This window comes from Penicillium daleae (genome assembly GCF_028827525.1).
Source record: "Penicillium daleae strain IBT 16125 chromosome Unknown utg000008l_segment0_segment0, whole genome shotgun sequence".
Lineage (NCBI taxonomy): Eukaryota > Fungi > Ascomycota > Eurotiomycetes > Eurotiales > Aspergillaceae > Penicillium > Penicillium daleae.
In genome coordinates this window covers 5,358,946-5,376,899 of record NW_026623156.1, presented here as the reverse complement: position 1 = coordinate 5,376,899, position 17,954 = coordinate 5,358,946, and the positions used below count along the sequence as shown (strand labels likewise).

At 51.4% G+C, this 17,954-nt stretch overlaps 5 protein-coding genes across 5 annotated transcripts; 1 reads left to right on the top strand and 4 right to left on the bottom strand.

The window, feature by feature from the left end:
* Positions 1–52: 52 nt before the first annotated feature.
* N7458_010416 (putative UDP-glucose:glycoprotein glucosyltransferase) lies at positions 53–4,719 on the bottom strand (the record flags this gene model as incomplete). The annotated part of the gene is made up of 4 exons (XM_056913798.1): positions 53–3,193; positions 3,246–4,083; positions 4,141–4,494; positions 4,571–4,719. The coding sequence occupies 4 exons, from the start codon at positions 4,717–4,719 to the stop codon at positions 53–55; spliced, it is 4,482 nt and encodes a 1,493-aa protein (XP_056762647.1).
* Positions 4,720–5,635: 916 nt separating this feature from the next.
* N7458_010415 (uncharacterized protein) lies at positions 5,636–6,961 on the bottom strand (the record flags this gene model as incomplete). The annotated part of the gene is made up of 1 exon (XM_056913797.1): positions 5,636–6,961. One exon carries the CDS (start codon positions 6,959–6,961, stop codon positions 5,636–5,638), a length of 1,326 nt encoding a protein of 441 aa, XP_056762646.1.
* Positions 6,962–8,019: 1,058 nt separating this feature from the next.
* N7458_010414 (uncharacterized protein) lies at positions 8,020–8,481 on the top strand (the record flags this gene model as incomplete). The annotated part of the gene is made up of 1 exon (XM_056913796.1): positions 8,020–8,481. The coding sequence occupies one exon, from the start codon at positions 8,020–8,022 to the stop codon at positions 8,479–8,481; it is 462 nt and encodes a 153-aa protein (XP_056762645.1).
* A 5,321-nt stretch (positions 8,482–13,802) lies between these two features.
* Positions 13,803–15,565, bottom strand: N7458_010413 (putative beta-galactosidase; the record flags this gene model as incomplete). The annotated part of the gene is made up of 2 exons (XM_056913795.1): positions 13,803–15,187; positions 15,253–15,565. The coding sequence occupies 2 exons, from the start codon at positions 15,563–15,565 to the stop codon at positions 13,803–13,805; spliced, it is 1,698 nt and encodes a 565-aa protein (XP_056762644.1).
* Positions 15,566–16,191: 626 nt separating this feature from the next.
* Positions 16,192–17,253, bottom strand: N7458_010412 (S66 peptidase family protein; the record flags this gene model as incomplete). The annotated part of the gene is made up of 1 exon (XM_056913794.1): positions 16,192–17,253. One exon carries the CDS (start codon positions 17,251–17,253, stop codon positions 16,192–16,194), a length of 1,062 nt encoding a protein of 353 aa, XP_056762643.1.
* Between the last annotated feature and the right edge of the window lie 701 nt (positions 17,254–17,954).

Genomic DNA, 17,954 nt, shown 5'->3' with positions numbered 1-17,954 from the left:
TACAAAGTAATCAATACATCAAGAACAATAAAAACACCACAAGTCTACCCATCTATAATTCATCCTTGCGGTCATCATCCTCATTCTCATCATCGACAGACACAACCTTCTCCTTCTGCCCAGCATCCTCTCCAGTCTGCACAAACCCAACCTGCTCGGCCGCAACACGCTGCGCCAAAGCCGCAATCTCATCATCGTACACAGTCCACTCAGGCACTTGTCTCCTGGCCCGAGCCAACTTAGGCTCCTTCGTCTGCGGGTTATTGCAGAGATCGATCGTCCTCGCAGACGCCAAGTCTTCATCCGAGCACCATGTCTCACACCACAGCCACTCCTGCGGCAGACTGTGAATCGGAATATGATGCTGCATGTGGTTCGGCAGATCCTGGTCCAGGTTACTCAGACTATTAGGATCGGCCGAAAGCATCTGGTACTGTCCACGGAGACGGTCACCAGCAGCGATAGCGCGGAATCTATTTAGATCGACCACGTACAGCGCGGAGATGTGGTACGGCTTGCCGCGCAGGAAAGTGCTCCAATAGCCTTGTTTCCAGAAGCGGAAGCCTTCCATCTCCGTCCGCGAGTCGCCCATCGGGGTGAAACCGTAGGGTGCGCCTTCAAGATCGTGCGTGACGAGGTCGTACATGTCAGTCCGCACGATCTGGTCGGCGTCGACGAATATCACTTTGTCCAGGGACAAGGGGAATAGCACGTCCAGGAACAGCATCTTGTATCCCCAGATCTCGCGCTGCTTCTCCTTTTGCGGACGCAGCCAGTGTGGCCACTTGTACGTGACCATCTCATAGGAGAAGCCGTATTCTTCAGCAAGATGGGGTAGGAATGCGCGGAAGGAGGGCGAGAGGAATTGCTCGATGTACCAGAACTTGACGGTGTGTTTCGTGTGTCGCATAACGGAGACCATCATGATGTTGAGCATACGCTCGTACAAGTGGCCACTGGCGACGGAGAAGATATTGATATCGGCATGTTGCTCGTCGGGTTTTGAGCCCACCCCAACGCTAGAAAGCACACCGGAGGCGAAATTGAAACCCCGGGAGAGGTAGTCTCGCGTGGAGCCAGGTTGAGGTCCCGTTTCGAGAACATCGTCGTTCACGTGGCCGGGTTTGCGGGAGAGACGGGGGAAGAGAGTGCGTCCCTGGAAGGATAAAAGGGTGACCTCAGTGCTTTCGTCGCCAGGCTGGGGCCGGTATCCGAGACCACCGACGCTGTCAATGTTAAATAGCTTCTCACTACGACCCGGCTTGAGATTGATCTGCCATACGCCGGGCTGTGCCTTGAATTGGAAGTAGCCCAGGTTGGCCATGATGATAGTGTCCGCGAAATAAGGGTTGTCCTCGGTGCCCAAGACAAGCTGCACCCCACTAGGCGGGGAGTTGGTGGTAACATCCCGGGAGTGACCTTCGATGAGAATGTGCTCCAAAGCATAAATGGCATCAACATTGGCTCCAGTCTTGAGCGCACTCAGCTTGATATTGTCCGGGTCGTAAACAGACTCCTTTGGCGCCACGAGCCATGATGTGGGAACATCCATGCCTAGGGTGAGCAGTGCCTCAACGGGCACGCCGGTAAACGAAGCTCCAGGGCGAGACAGGGCTCCATCGGCAGTGAAAGATGGTTCTGACTCCAGCACGTAGCGATAGAAGCGCTTAACGGGGAGCTCTTTAAGCTCGTCCTTGGGGTTCAAGAAGATCTTTAGTTGAACACCTGCCAGCTCAGAGAGGACCTTGAGAATTGGCAGCCATCTCTGGGCAGTTTCAGACGCAGGATCAAGGACAACCGCGACATTGATCGCCGGGTCTTCGGAATTGGAGACCGTGATAACCGAGTGCTCAGTCTTCCATTTATCGGCAACATCCAACCGGAAGTCCGGCATCGACTCGAAGATTCCCTCTGGCACGTCCGAGATTGTAGAAAGAGTGACCATGGAGGTCAGTTTGGCGAGATCAAGAGGCTTGGTGAGCTTCTTATTCAATCGGAGGGCCAGGGAGGCTTTCGCAACAGGTTCAATCCGCTTTGATCGCTCATAGGCGATTAGCTGGCCAATCTCTTCGACGCTCAATGAGTATTCTCTAGGGATGGGGCCAACTGCTCGGCCGTTGACAACAAGACCTTCCACACCAGCATCGAATCCCAGTTGCTCAGTAAGACGTCGGTGGGTAAGAATGATCTGCTGACTGTCAGATGCCGCGGCATCCGAAACAGCAGAGGAAGTGACAGCATTCAAAATGCTGTCGATATCCGCGCCCTTGGTAAGGGCATGTTGAATTGCATCTAGGCGCGATATACCCCCTTCAGATTCTGTAGCACCATTGTGCACCAAGAGAAGTTCCACTTCGCCATTTTCCTTCCGGAACTTCAAGGCATTGATGAGAAGCTTCAACCCAGTCTCTGACTCGAAATCGCCGACAACGATGACATGAATGCCGCCCAAAACTCCGCTCTCAATTTCAATTCGAGGTATTTGATCCAAAACCGTTGAATCAGGTCCAAAGATGGTGGCAAGATCCACGATGCGCACGCTCTTAGGGTCCTCAGGCATGATAAACGTGTTACGGCTCTCGAACGCACCAGCCAAGTAAAACTCCGGCAGCACAGCATCTTCTTCGAAGACACCCTCAATGATACCCTGTTGGATCAGTTTCAGATCCCTGCCAATCAACATACTCAACTCCTGCATCCAGTTGGTCTCGCGAGAGACCGGGATACCGTTGACCAGGAAATGAGGAGATGCACCATGGAGGCTCAGGCGACGCTGGTAGTCGGCAGTGCGCGTAGCCACGTTATCGTAATGCTCACTCTTCAGTACCTGATCGAGAGAAAGGACTTCCTTTTCTGGGCGTGGCTTTCGCTCCTTGGTTGCCGTTGCAAACGAGGCCTTGTGAAGTTCTCCAGCCTTGCCTCTAGAAGCAGATTCTTCCAGGTAGTGGAGCAATGAAGAGAGTCCGTACGTCTCCTGCAGATAGTGTGCCACCTTCAACTGGGAGGCAGCATCTGAGGAAGAGGCGGTTGGCACGAGGCCAAACCGAATAGGGATCAGACGTTTGATGAAAGTCTGGACTTGGTTGACAACCAACATAACGTCTTCCGGGCTAGATAGATCAACAGGCATGACGACATTGTGCAAGTCACGGCGGACTTGGGGCAATTGTCCCGGGTAGGTGTTGGTGATGTACTGTACTTCTTGTAAGTATTAGTCAAGACATGAGATGGGGGAAGACGCGTACTGTCTGGAGATCACTTGGCCAGGACTCATAGCGCGAGTCTTTCTCTAGATCATTCATCCAAATAATGGCCTGCCCACCTTCCAGAGTATCACGATAGTCGTAGCGCTGAGAGTCATCTTCGGCCTGTGACTCTGCCAGGGTTGGGTGGGATAGAAGCTTCACGGCCTCCTGGGCAGACAAACCCAGGTCACGGAACTTATCGATGAGCTTCCGTTCACGACGGAGGATATCGAGCAGAGAGAATGCATCAATTTGTCGGGTATCAATTTGCATGCCGTTGATCCACATAACATTGTACCCGGCCGGGATCATTCGAGCCCGGTTTTCACGAATTTCCTGCCGTAGTTCTGCACTGGCATTATGAGCAGCGATTGTAGCCGAGTACTTTGGAAAGTTTTGTGACAGCTTGATCAGTGTGTTCAGCGGGTCTTCACTGTCCATCACATAGCTTGCAGAGTTTACACCGAGTCGGGAGACTTCCGAAGCAGATAGAGGCTGCAGGTCATCTGGGGCATCCTCTTTCAGTTCCTCAGAACCAGTTGGGGCGCCTTCTTTGCTACTTTCATCCCGTTGCTCCGCATCCCGGTCATCAATCACAATATAATCTGTACGTTTCAATGCCAATTCCACGCCATATCCAGAGACGAATAGTGGCCGCGAGGTCCAGTGCTGAGGTGGCCGATAGCGCACGCGGTACGAAATTTCGCCCTGCTTCGCCATATCGCTCAATTTCTCATGGAACTCCTTGAACGTCGGAGCCGATACATCTGCATAGAGAACAGCAGGAGGAAGCGAGACATCGCCTCGAACACGGTCGAAGGGTAGTTCCCTAGGATCGCTGAGATCTCAAAGTCAGCAACTTATGGGGTAGTCGCATTGTTGAAGAAATACTTACGACTCTCCATCAACATCCTGCTGCGCACGCTCCATCAGCGACGAGCAATACTGCTTCCCCTCTAAATGAACCCAGACAGGACAAGCTGCATCTTGCGCCCCCATCAACGACTGCTGCACCGAGGTATTGTAGAACTGATAATGAGCCTGGATTCGAGGCGCCGACGACCGAGTTGACAACGATAATTTGAACGACGACAAGCTTTCGGGAGTACGTAGGTGCCCATCTTCGTGAACGACCTGCAAGAACCGGTCATATAGCTCCTTCTCCGAGATAGCTTCCTCAAAGGCGCCGTCGGCAATTCGGTCGAGTAATGGGAAATATGAGGTTGCGTTTTCTTCAGCGGCGGTTTCTCTAAGCATCAATGTGAGTATCGCTGGCTCAAGAACCCTGGAACACGCGCGTACAGGCAAGGACGGTGTTCACATACAGTAGCTCAACTAGGAATGGAGATGAATCGAACGAGGCTTGCAGAGCCACATTGACTGCCGGGCTCGCATTGGCTAAGCAGGCCGGTAATAGAGCTCCCAGAGCGGCATACCAATGCCATGAGGCTCGAGTTCGTGGAGAAGCCCTCATCCTTGCTGATATGGATGGGGGTTGTTGGAATCGAAGGCTAAGTGGTGTTTATAAGGGACAGGGTCCGGGGCCAGAGTCTTGGCCGTCGTAATCAAGATTTGACAGTTTTCTAGTTAATCCGAGTGCGAAATCGAGAATTGACAAGCATTTCGGGCCAAATGAGCTGGCGCTCTCACAAGCAAACACGCAGAAGCTCAGCGGGATCTGGACACTTGGATCATTCTCCTATCGCGCTTATCGCAGCTTGTACGGCGGGCGACGCGGCGAGTTGTGCAAATTGCGGTTACCAATGGCGAATTGGTCACGTGGCACAATGTATACTTTCGGCATCTGATATCGTCTGATATCCTCAGACATTATCAGATACTGGTATCGCCACGTATCTCCACGGACCTGGGCGTGGACTGAGCATCCAACAGTTCTCTATTCTTCATATGCAAAGGCCTTAGAGTGAGGTTTCCAGTTGCCCAGGCGACCAAGTGGCGGCCCCTCCCAAGGAGTTGTTCTTCCTCTCGCAAGACAGACAAGCTACGAGCTATTAAGACAAGGCAAATATTCTTGAATGTTTTCATTTGTGATAAAACCTAGTCCTCCCAGTATGTTAATCGTAAACACATGATTTCGTTAAAACAATTGATCGCGGCGCCGAATTTAGACTCCCATAATGTATGCAGTATCCGAGTGCGCCGATAGCTCCGAGAAAAATCAACATGAAAAACAGATATCCAGAACGTCCCCCATATATGCAACCTGCGATGTCTTTTTTGGTTTGTTCTCCAGTGTCACAGACGCCGAGGGAAATGAAATGTGAAAGAGTTTGTGTAGGAATGGGGTTGGTTGAGGCCGGGCTCAACGGAAAGAATCGTACGGACCAAGGACCAGTAATGGTTTTCTGGCTGTCGATGGTGGTCAACACCTAAGACTGGGAGTTCTTGCGGCTGTAGGCATCGCGGATCAAGCGCTCGCGCTTCTCCTCAGAGACTTCGAAGATGGAGAAAGTGGAGGTGGAGGTGGAGCTCTGTTGGCTCTCAGGCCGAGGAAGAATGGCAGCGGACTTCATCTTCCGGAGGTTACGAAGCTTCTGCGCAGGGCTCTTGTACCATACATCGCGAGTGAAGCGCTGCAACACCGACCCTCTGCTCGGAGTAAGCTCCTCGTCCGTAGGGATAGGGAACTGTGGGAGGGGCTTGTCGACAACACCCTCAGCGATGCTCACATCACTTCCAGTACTGCCAGTGGTTCCAAAGCTACAGCCGGAATCGACTTTGCGGGCCTTGCTGCGGTAGGAGCTGCCTGGATCATCAAAGTGAGAGGGCTCATTGATCAACGTACACTCGTCAATGACCTCATTGACCAGGTCAAGATACTTTTCCAGGGTTTTGTGGAACACAGGCCACGAACCTTCGCCCTGTTCGCTTTCTCCTTGGTGGATCATCTGATACACGGGGCCTGTGCCTCGAGTGCTGACCTTGTTGATAGTTCTGAAGAAAGCGTCGCGGTGCATCTTGAGGATTTGGTAGGTCAACTGGGGAGTCGGAGTTGTGGACCCGGGCGAGACGGGCGGATAGAGAGTGTTGAGCATGGCGATGTGGTTATGCTTATTGTGCGGCTCAAGAAGGACCTCATTGATAATCATCCAGCGCCGCAGGCCAATGTAGATTTGGGTGTACAGTGCCTCAAGTGTCAGAGACTTGACGTTAATCGAGTCGAGCCAGGTTACGACCCCGGGATACTTGATGGCAAGGTCTGAAGAGTGGATATTCTCGGCTTCTTCGCGTCCAATGTTCAATCGCTGCAAGGCCAGAGTCATTTCCTTCTTCCAGCGGTTCTGCAAATCCCTGGCGTAGTCCAAAGCAGCCAAGCTCTGGGGAAAGTCCACTTGCTCCAGTTCCTTGGGGAAGCAACGGCGGAGGAACGAGCTCAAGAAGCTCGGTGGAAGCGAGCAAGGCTGAGAGGGTATCCGAGAAATCTGGTTGATCAATTGAGAGCGGAAGTCGGCAGCAGCATCCACGCAACTGTCCTGTGAACCATTCGAGGCCTGGGTTGAGGTCGAAGTCCGCGGGCTGAAAGCGGTCTCTGGCGAGTTGCTGCCAGGCAGGAAAGTCTTGGTCGGGTTGCAATTGAGGGCGTACATGTCGCGAAGGGGAATTTCATAAGCAATGGGTTCGCGGAGAACTTGGTCAAAGATCCAGGTCAAAGAGGCACCATCAGGCCTCTTAGGCGAACTGGGGAGCGAAGACATGATGCAAGAGAGCGGCTGATGGTCTGTGTGGAGTGGAGATGAAAAGAGCGTTTGTGCTGAAGGAGGAATGTCCAGGGTCTTTTTTAAAGACGAGATGAATCGACCACGGGCTCGAAAGACCAAGACTGCATAAATAACAATGCTGGACAAGGTTCCGAGGGCTGGGACGAATTCAAAACACGCCGAAGGGGTGAAAGCGAGTGAAAAGTTTGGCAAAGGAGAGTTTGTGTTGAAATCGAAAAAAGTAAACAGCACGGACAAGGCGGGGATAAGCGTGGAGATCAGAGCGGATCAGATGCACGCAACACTGGTCATACTACGAACCGCGAGGTGGCAATCGCGCGTGTGGCTGAAAAAAGAGAGAGAAGGAGGTCCTGGGGGTAACCAAAGGAGCTGGTGGGTTTGGCGAGTGTCTGAGGTGGTTCAGATGTTTGAGATATTGACGCGAGGGGCCTGCAGCGTTGGGTGTTTTCGTTGGCTGTTCGGACCTCGCAGCTGCAAGATCGGATCTAAGCAAAAGGCAAAAGACGAGGCAACAAAGTTTGTTTTAGTTTCTTTGATTGGAGACTGGCTCTCAAGGATCGTGAAGAGGTAAACACTGGAAGATAGGTCGCAAGACACGTCTCACGTTGATCGAACGAAGGGAGTGTTGGGGTGGGGGAGGAGGTTGAACGAGAGAAGTAAGTGCGTGGAAGGCGGGAAGTTAAGGAGGAGAGAACCAGGAGAGGCGTGGAGAGAGTGAAGAAGGAAAGGAAACGGATTTTAGGAATTTGTGGGAGATGAGGGAGATGAGGGAGATGAGGGAGAAGAGGGAAGGAAGGTTGCTCATAAAGCGGAGGAAGTGGTGGAGGAGGAGGACGGAAAGCGAAGCGGACGAGGAACCGAGTCTGCGTCGAGACCGCGTCGGTGGACCCGCGTCCTTCAGGATTTTCCACTTTTTCCACTTCTTCCATTTTCCCACCTTTCGACCCGTTTCGACCTCGTCTTGACCAGTTATTCAGGTCGACGCCCTCCAACTCTACTTCTATCGATTCGTTCACCTGGCTCACTACTGCAGGATGTTCTCCACTGTCCTTCTCCACTTTGAAAGAATAACACCTCATCTCGTCCCCCTCATTCGAGAGCCCATCCACGACCAGATCCATACCCGTTGTGCCTTCGAGGCTCCACCGGTGCACTCATCCGCCCTAGCTCCTTCTGAGAGGCCACCAACACCGGGAAAAGACAGCCGATGTGTCTTCCGCGATTCCGGTCCACTTCGTCTCCATGAAATCAGCACGCTAACCGATCTTCATCCAGCGGCGGGCGCGGTGTCTCGCGCTGCGTCCGGGCCCGAGTCTTTGGTTTACGACGCCATGGTGCACTCTAGCGCATCCATGTCCGGGTCCTGGGGAATTTCCCACTGTTCGACGGACCTCGATGTGAAGCCGTGTCAGAATTCTGGGTCTGCTAACGATTCCCTCGAACTGGCGATCATCCTCTATCAGATTCCCTCATCTCACTGCTTTGTCCATTATTGACGAGGACTCGGAGCGAATGCGAGCGAATTTTTGGGAACAAGGTCCTCGTAAACTAACAGACATGCCGCTAATAAGATGCAGCTGGCGTGATCACGAACTAAAGTTGGGCATGCGTGTGCCACCAGATGCCGTCGTCCGTCCACCGTAAGGTCGCTATTCCAGCACAACCAACAGTTCATAACGAAATCGCATTGATTGGATATGTCAGGCCAATTCGGAGTGAAAGCGTCTTTTTTGGATACATTCGTCACCTGGCTTTGCGGAGGCAAAACTGTGCCTCGCTCGACCTGTGGGGTGGACCACGCAATCGGCGCAGTCGACGGACCCCTGCCGGCACCACCGGGGGACTGCCCTCGTTCATTCCGCCGCACAAAGAACATTGGAGCAGTCAAATTTGATCATGATTCAAGGTACCGCTCGAGAGATGAGAGGTCCTATTTTCTTCCCATTTTGAACACTATGACAGGTATCCAACACTCCCGGGCCCTATGTACTCCGTACAGTACTCTCTGACGTCGATCAATAAACAACCGCAATCGGGCCTGTCGCCCATGGTTCTCGCCGTGTCACCCCCCGCCCGCGACCCACGAAAACTCGTTGCACTCCAGTACTTTTCAGGTACTTTGGCACTTTTCAAGCACAGCCGAGGGCCGTACCTGCATCGTTTCAGCTGTCAGCCTGCCCACGAATCCACGAATAAGGCGCTCGCTTTTCTTTTTCTATCTCCTTGAAGCAGGCAGATACATAATAATTCTGCCTGTCACAGTTAGCTCAATAGCAAACTGCATTTCGGTCTCGATATTCCTATTTTCTAGACTCTCCCACTTCCCCATCAAGTCCGTCACAACAAAGAAACTCACAGTTCGATCGCATCCCTGCAGTGCCCAACCCATAAAAACTAAGCAGCCTCTTCAGAGTCTTTTTTTGCGGGTCACCAAAAGTTGACCTTCCCAAACCGGGCCAGATCGGACCACTCGTGGGGCCTCAGGCCGCGCCCAAAAGTCCAGACACTCCGATCGGCATTCCTTCATTAACCGTTAACCCGGTCGGGCGGATACGCGGATATGTCAGAGCCTGTCTATCACAATCTCACAACCGACAGTACAGTAAATGATTCAAGAAGGGTTTTGCACTCTCAGCTAGACGGTGATCATAATGCCATGATTCTTCATTGTGCCTCGAAGTGTGGCGATCCCAGCCCGATTCTCGAGTCGTCTTACAGTGGCGACCGTTATTGCCTTCCATATCTTGAACATAGACATACTCTTTCAAACCCTAACCACATGATACACTAGGCCTAATATGGATCAAGCGTAAATTACCGGTTTTGTATGTATAGTGTAAGAATACCAAGGAGTACATACAGTACCAGTATGAGTACCAGAGTTTCCAACCGAAGGCCAGCTTAGACAACAAGAAGTACGAAAGTCTGTGACCAGGCAGCACCACGCTAGCAGAGTCACGTGTGGTTCGGTATACTCAGACGTGCCCCGAAGGGCCTTGAGGAAAAGATTCGGGAGAGGGAGCCAGATTCGGCCTGCGCCTAACCATGACAACGTAAAAATACTAGAACTATTACAGATGCAAAAAATAGCCAAGCCCACTGTGGAGTCCCATCGTCAAGTATCGTATCTTGGGCACCAAAATTGTTCGCTATAGTTTCAGGGCATGAGCTCTTGGATCTAGGATCTAATCTACCATAAAAGGCGCTTTACAGGAGATGCTATCGAGTAGGCAGATACGTGCTCATTAGCACTCAAGATGTCTGATTGAATCAGAGGTAGAAGGTGTGTGTTGGGGCGGAGATTTGTTGAGAGACCTCTGCCAGATGAATAAAGTACGTTACAGCACGGTACAGGGCTTCGACATTCCCCGGATTTAACATACAAAACCCCATATTAACCCGACACTCAGGTCCACAGTGGTAATTTACTAGGTCCTCAAGGTGACGGACCCCTGATATCTCTGCTAGGAGAATAAAGTGTAGTCGCCAGGTTTAGACGCAGTCAAACCAATACCGCCAACCATTGCACCCATCATTGTCTTCACTAGAACAAGTCTCAGAGAGCTTGAAGTCTCCACTTGCACAATTCTCAATACATTGCTTATATGTGCCGCCTGGAAAAAGGTCAGCTCTTGTTTCATCAAATTAAGACAATAGGCACTTACATCCTTGCGCAAAAGCTTCAGAAGCCAGAGCAATAAGAGGGATTATATAAACAAGCTTCATCGTTGTCTATATAAGTTAGCATACGACAATCCTGACATTCTCGCGTCAGCAGGACTTGCTGCCGATTGGACTCACTGGTATAGCGGATAAGGGTACTTTCGGTCTTGGGAGGAGACGACTTAAAATTAAAGCTCTAGACAAGAATACCTAGACAGAAGAAGGGGCCTTTTTTATACAGTGCAGGACAGACCCGGTAGGCAACTGCAGAACGTCACTCCTGACCCAGTATAGGCCTCTCGGACCTATCAGGGGACATTGCTCCAAATTATTGGAAAAAATGCTACTAGCAACTCACCGATCTCCGAACCAGAGTATGACCGTGGAGTCATCTCGGTGAAGATCGTCGTCTATGTTGATCCTCCCACATATATCGTCGATCCTGCCCGCATCCTATGTCGATCCCCTTCCTTCCTTCCTTCCTTCCCTCGTCCATTCCTCATCAATAGCGTCGATTGACCGAATCTCCCATAGGGCTTCTGGCCTAACCGGGCACAGAGGGCAGGCCGATTTAGCAAAGACGGGTCTTTGTGTAACGTGAAGGAGGGGTAACACGAGATCGTGCATTCGGGCCAGCTTCCCCGTATAATCCTTATCGAAAGGCCACCAATCCCTGGTCGACCCGTCGTCGTCGTCAAAGGGGAACATAATAGGGACCGCAGAGCGCGCGTACAACGCTTCTTCTCGACCACACTACCGAGCAGACCTCGACTCACCGCCGAAAGGCCACCGCCTCGGCAGAATCTAGTCAGGCCTCACGGCCTGAGGTATAGACCTGGGTATTGTGAAGGGCTGAAGCAAGACTTGATTCAATCTAACTAGGCCAACATGCTGTTTACAAAAAGCTTGGAGAAGAGAAGGAATGGAGCAAGCGGAACAGCAAGAGAAGAAGCAGGCAAGGCGGTGGCAGAACGGGAACGTGCGGGAAAGACTATATGGCAAGGCCATATAGTAAGAAGCGGGTCTGACCTGTTACAGGTATAGCCTCATAAGGAGATATCGTAACAGCTATATAGTATCTTATTCAGCCTAGTTAACTAATATAGAATAATAGAAAATAACCTAATAGCTAAGAGCCTACGGTTAGGCGTAGTCTAGCCTATATGTTAGGATCAGCTTGCTAGCAGGTCCTGGCAGGAATAAGAACTAGAGTGGAGGAATCCTGGAGGGTCCTATTCTAGACTAATCGCTAAGGAGCCTAAGTCCTATCGGCAGCTCTATCGGCGAAGACCTGGCGGGGTCAGGTGACTTAACTGCCGGCTTGGCAGGGCCGTCCCGTGACTTGGTAGGGACCCGGCAGCTCTAAGTCCTACTGAGAGGCTCTCTGGCAGAGGGCCTTAACAATATGTAAAGGTATTATCTACTTGCAGGGTAGAGGGCCTGTCGATCAGGTAGAAGAAAAGCACCAAGTCCAATTGCTTCAGAGACTGTTTCTTGAGGCCCTCGAAACCTACTCCTCACAACTCTTATTTATATACAGTCTCTTCGTGAAACAGGAAGGAGGGGTAAACACAAGAAGGAGGGGAATCCTGGAAGGAATACGAGCTTGTGTAACCAGCCTTCGGCTGCGCCATCAAGGAGGAAGGGCTAGTCGTCCGACAGGATCTTCAGGCCCCCACAGGGCCTAGGGCATCAACATAGGAATAGCCTCATGATAGAAATCTCATAACACAATAGCTCTAGCGGTCTAGCTACCTAAAAGAGTAGAGAGATCACACTCCATATAATATGATAGATAAGCTTACGAGGATTTAGCTAGATTTAGTGCTTTAGTTCCTTATGCCCCTGGGGCTAGCCAGGCTAGAGAGGTCTAGGTCGCTGGTTCTGGGCACTTGTATGTATCTTTTATACTGGTATCTTTACAGTAAGACCAGGTATTATTACCAATTACGTATAACCCGTAATTTACGTTCTGTACATATTAGGTTTAGCTCATCATGTGATTAGGGTTTGAAAGACTCTCCCTGTGTTTCCACCACAGAAGGCAATAACGGCCCCCACTGTAGTCCATACACATAGTGTACGACCGTGGCTGGCCAGATTCTGTAGTTATGGAGGATATCTCAATTCGGAATCAACGGAACTTCCAGGGGACTTGAGAATCTCATCTCGAGGGGTATCTAGAAAGACGTGCTAATGTATGTGCCCATAGTTGGAACAGCAGCAGCCGTCAAAAATGCTCATCCTGAAACGTGACTTCACATAAGTACTGTAGCTGCACAAAATTCTACTCTAATCTCAGAGGCACACAGTTCTTTTCCCCCAAGTACCTCAAACCCTACTTACTGTCTGCGATTAATTATTACTGTGAGCCTTCATGGCCTATTAACATTAGCTAGCTCCCTGGGCGCCGTAACCGCATCCCAAGGACCTGGCCATTGGGCCAGGCCTCGAAAACGAATGATTGTGCGCCGTAGCCCGGGGAAAAGCCCACGGGTCACGATCAGGGTCCGTGTTAGCCTCTGGGCCCTGTTTTCATCCTTCTGTCTTTTATCTTGCTTGCTTGCTTGCGGGCTTAGTGCTTTTTTTCTGTTGCGAACTAACCGCTGCCTCGGGAGCGAAGATGATCATGTGGCTTTTGGCGTGTCATTAGAGTACCTTTGAAAAGTACGACGTAGTACTGTAATAAGAAGGAAGATCCCTGATAGGAACCCGTACTCGGTACAGTACTTTTGACACCGATTCCAAATTGGACGCGTTCGATGTCGCGGGATTGGCGTCGCAGATTGTCTAATTTTTGGGATGTTTAATCCGGGGGGGGGGCCAGCATGTTGGGTGTTTAGAGTTATCTCCCACAAAGGACGTTACTACAACCCATTTTCCAGTCGAGGGAGAGATGAGTCTAGTAATATTGCGGTGGGTTATCCTCTGAGGCATACCTAAGATTGAGCTCTGTTTCTTTGTGCTCTCACTTCGTGTTCGGGTGTTCCGGATAAAAGAGTTGTCTCGAGAAGCGATCTACAGTACTGTCAGGGTTCAATTGAATGTGTCAACTAAAGCCAAGGCCCGGGGAAAATCTATAGTCGCCCGTCGTCATCAACATCAAACAAAGCGTCGAATCACTTTATTCTATACTCGTCACTCCATACAAGCCTCATACATCATCCACCTCCTCAACCGAGTAGACCTCCAACTCCGCAATCATCGTATGCGCAGGGATAGTAACACAAATTGGGAATCCCCCATAATCCGGATCCTCATTCGGCATCATAGCACAGATCCCACTCCGAGTCTCATCCCCATTCAGGACCCGCAAAGTCCGCAGCTCCCCCGTCTCCGCATTCACGACCTTCTTCTCCTCGAAACGTAGGAATCCCGTGAACGTGCTGGTCGGCGAGAGAGACCGAGCGCGCACTTGGAAACCCCATCCGATTAGGAGGAACTTGGGCCCACCCATGTGGATGACCATACCTGCACCGGGTCCGGGCTTGCCAAAGACGAAGCATCGCTCAATAGTGATTTCGTACCCAGCCCAGTGCTTGATGACCGACTTGGACGGGTCGGTGCCGTCAGCGGCGAGCTCGTCGAAGTAGAATCCAATTGAGCTGTCAGGGCGCGTCTGAGCATCAAGGATGATCTGAGAAACGGACTTTAGGAGACCATAGTGCTTGGTGAATGGGTTCGTCGCGGGTTCCAGAGTATCAATGCCGAAAGGCGAGACTCCAATAGCCTGGAACGAGCCATAGGCAGTCCAAATGCGCCGCACACCGTGCTCATCACGCCGCTGCTCGGGGATGAAAAGCGGCTGGTTGCGGTGGCGGTATTTACGGCAGGTATTCGTATAATCATTCAGGTAGATATCGGGCGAGATGAAATCCAGCGAGGGAGCAAACTTCTGCCAGATATCGAGGACGGTGCTGGTGCCGCCTCCCGACGGGTAGTCGCCTGGGCAGCCGCCGCCGCCAGCAACGATGGGGAAATCATTGTCGTCGTTGTCGCCGACGTAGTTTTGCCAGACGTTGGTGTATAGTGGGATTGGGTATTCTTGTTTTCCCTCAGACGCAACTTTGTTGAGATATTTGGCGTAGTGGTATGCCATGAACAGTTCATCTGTGCGTGGGCCCTTGCCGAAGACTTGCTCCCATGTCCCAGCGGGATTGGTTTGAGCTTTGAAGTGCTTCAAGTTGACCTTGATGTCCGTATGGAGATTCTCCCAATCTTGTGACAAAAATTGTACTAGATCTTCGGGGACGGGCTCATTGAATCGCTTCTCCGCAGCAGCAGACCCATCTCGCGAGTCGCCTAGCAGCCCAGTCTCGTTCTCGACTTGCACCATCACCACGGTCGAGTGTTCGCCGTCGACCTCTTTGACATGTTGTAGCAGACGGGAGAATGCTTTTATGTCGGCCTTGCATCCTTCTTCGTGGAAGATTGATAGTACATCGCCGGTCTGGAGGACACCGCCAGCCTTGCGCAGCTTGGCACGAGGGAATCGTCGCGTATTTGTCTTGATCCATGAAGGGACGTATGTAGATATACCTCGAAGAGCGTTAGCAAATGCAACGAATATATTGTAGATCACGCTTTGGAGAAGACAACCATACCATTCTTGAAGGAGCCAAACCACAGCAGCACCAGCTGCAGCCCATGTTTTCTCGCTCCCAAAATAACCTTGTCCAACTCGGCAAAGTTGAACTGATCCTCAACAGGCTCAATGTCCTCCCAAGTAACACAGCCCAAAACAGTGTTGATGTTGGTATCGACCAGCTTCTGCCAGACTGGCTCCATGAACTCTGCAGAAGTCATCGAGGAGTTCTGCAGCTCGGCTGCAAGTGCAAGGAACGGTCGGCCATGGACCACGAGCTGCTGCGTCGTGCCTGCGTTTCGCAGGTGTGGAATTCTCGGAGAGAAAGTCATGGCTGGGATATGTCGCAACCCAGGATTGGCTAAAAGGAGTGGAAAGAGAATCTTTGCATCTCTGAATGCACTGCAGTTGGCAAGTCATCTTTTGTACTTGCGAGCTGCTGGGTCGACCCCTCACCAACCCCCACCATGACGATGCCGGTGGTACCATGCTGGAAATGGTTTGCAGGCGGGGAGCACCCCCGAATGTATACAGAAGGAATGTCGCACGGGAATGCTTATGACCGATTGGCAGATAATCGGCAAAATGTTGCTCAACATCGTTGACCCCCACACGGGGATCCAAACAGTCCAAAGAGGAAGCGGAAATGAACACGCGCCATTGGCTGGTAATCCGCAAGCGACGAACCAGCGCGCCTCCGCAAACCACTTTTGCCGGATTAGGCAAAATCCCGGGATAGTGATGGCCTCATGGCTGTCCTTGAGCCGGATGGGAAGACCTCTGCGCAGATACTTTGGCAGGAGTATAAATAGAGAGTTTGGAGTCAGCGATGGATGTGTGTTCTCTTAGTGGACTTCTCAATGTCTTCTATATCGACCTCTTCTGTTGCTCTGAACTGCTACAGACATGGAAGCAGCCTCGAGGTATCTCTCTCAGGGCATACAGTCCAGTTACCTCATCAGGCCCGCACTCCAGGTTCCAGCACGCTAAACTCATCGAGATCACCATCCAATCTGACGAGCGCGTTGATGGGCAAAGTCAGGAATGGACTCGTGTGGCCAAAGTCCACGTTCATCAAAATCGGCAGCTGCTCCTCACGACCTCGACCAACAATTACATCAAAAACTTCCTCGACCACGCTTGCAAGCTCATCCTGCATCTGGGCATCATACTTGTAGCCTCGCCCAACAACCAGTCCGCAAATTTCATGCAATATCCCAGACAGAGCAAGATCAACAAGGTTCTTCCGGAACTGGGACACAGAATACGGTAGTTGCATGTTGTCGCCCATCGCAGACTCAAGAAAGAGAATTTTGTTTTTCCACGAGGCAGGGGCGTAATGAGTTCCCTGAAGTCGCACGACACAAGGTACAGTGCCCCCATATAAATGTCCAGTGGCTTGACCTCTCCGAAGCCATCTCCACGATGGTGCATCAACAATTTCGCGCGGTTTATCGAGCATCTCTTTGCCACACAAGAAGTCGCTATGCTCTTTCGAGCAGATCGGTGATCGAGGAAATGTACCCACCGACATTCCCGGGTCAGTCAGCATACGAAGGAAGTGGTCAATTGTGAATTGCATGGGCTTAGGAAAATCCGAAAAATCCGTTAGAACACTAGGTCCGTAGAATGTGCGCAAGCCGGTCCGAGATTGAATCGCATAATGCAGGAAGGTGGTGTCACTGTAGCCGACGAATATCTTAGGATTTGATCGAATCAGGGAATAATCGAGGAAAGGCAGCAGTTCATTAGCATGCGAGCCGCCAATCGTGCAAATAATGGCGGCAATCGTGTTATCCCGGAAAGCAGCATGGATCTCCTCACATCGAACGCGAATAGATTCTGCGATAGTGGCTGTTGCTTGGCTAGAGAAAATAATCTGCACACGGAAGCCTAGAGACTCCAGATAGGCTTTCCCTCGCGCGAGGGGAGTGGGTAAGATGTCATTGAGGCGTGCGGAGGGCGAGATAAACGCGATCTGGTCTCCCCTCTTCAGAGCTTTCGGAACAACCGTGTCCATTGCAGTTCGTTGGGCACTGAGCAGATACTGTGTGCGACGAAAGGCAATGTAGATCTGCCAGGAAGTCTCGCGACTCCAGTGGATCGAGCGGCTTGTAGAGCTGAGTTAAATAAAGCCGTTGTGCTTAACATTCGACGAGCAAGGCTGTCCACGGTCTTTATTTAGTGCTCTGTACTTCCGCGTACGGTATCCTCCGATCATCATTGGTCCCAATGTCGCCATCTGATTGATGTCCGTGCATTCCCCAATACCCAGCAACCCCCCCAAGTCTACCAGCAAGCCTTAGCACTTTCACCCTCACGAGACAGCTCCATGACAGACGAGGCTCTCTTTTCCATGGCTCATAAGCTGGGCAAGACAGGTTGACTTGTCTCCCACAAAGCGTATAGAGACGGGGCGCTAGTGGATACCCATGAATCTCACCCTACGACACTGGCTAGAAAGTGGCTACTGGGTAACCTTAAATCCGATTGGAAAGCTTCTACAAAGCTTGGCTCTCCAGCGGCTGAGCGTAAAGCCTCATCTTTCGAATGGAGAGAACTCGCCAACTATCCCCTTCTTACAACTCGCAACCGAGGCAACCAATGACGCTTATTTGGCACATGTAAGAATCCATCCATGTGATTCTTTCCCCCAGGCAACATCCACTAAGTGCGCATGGCGTGGGCGGGGGAGCACGATTTAGACGAAGACAAACAGCT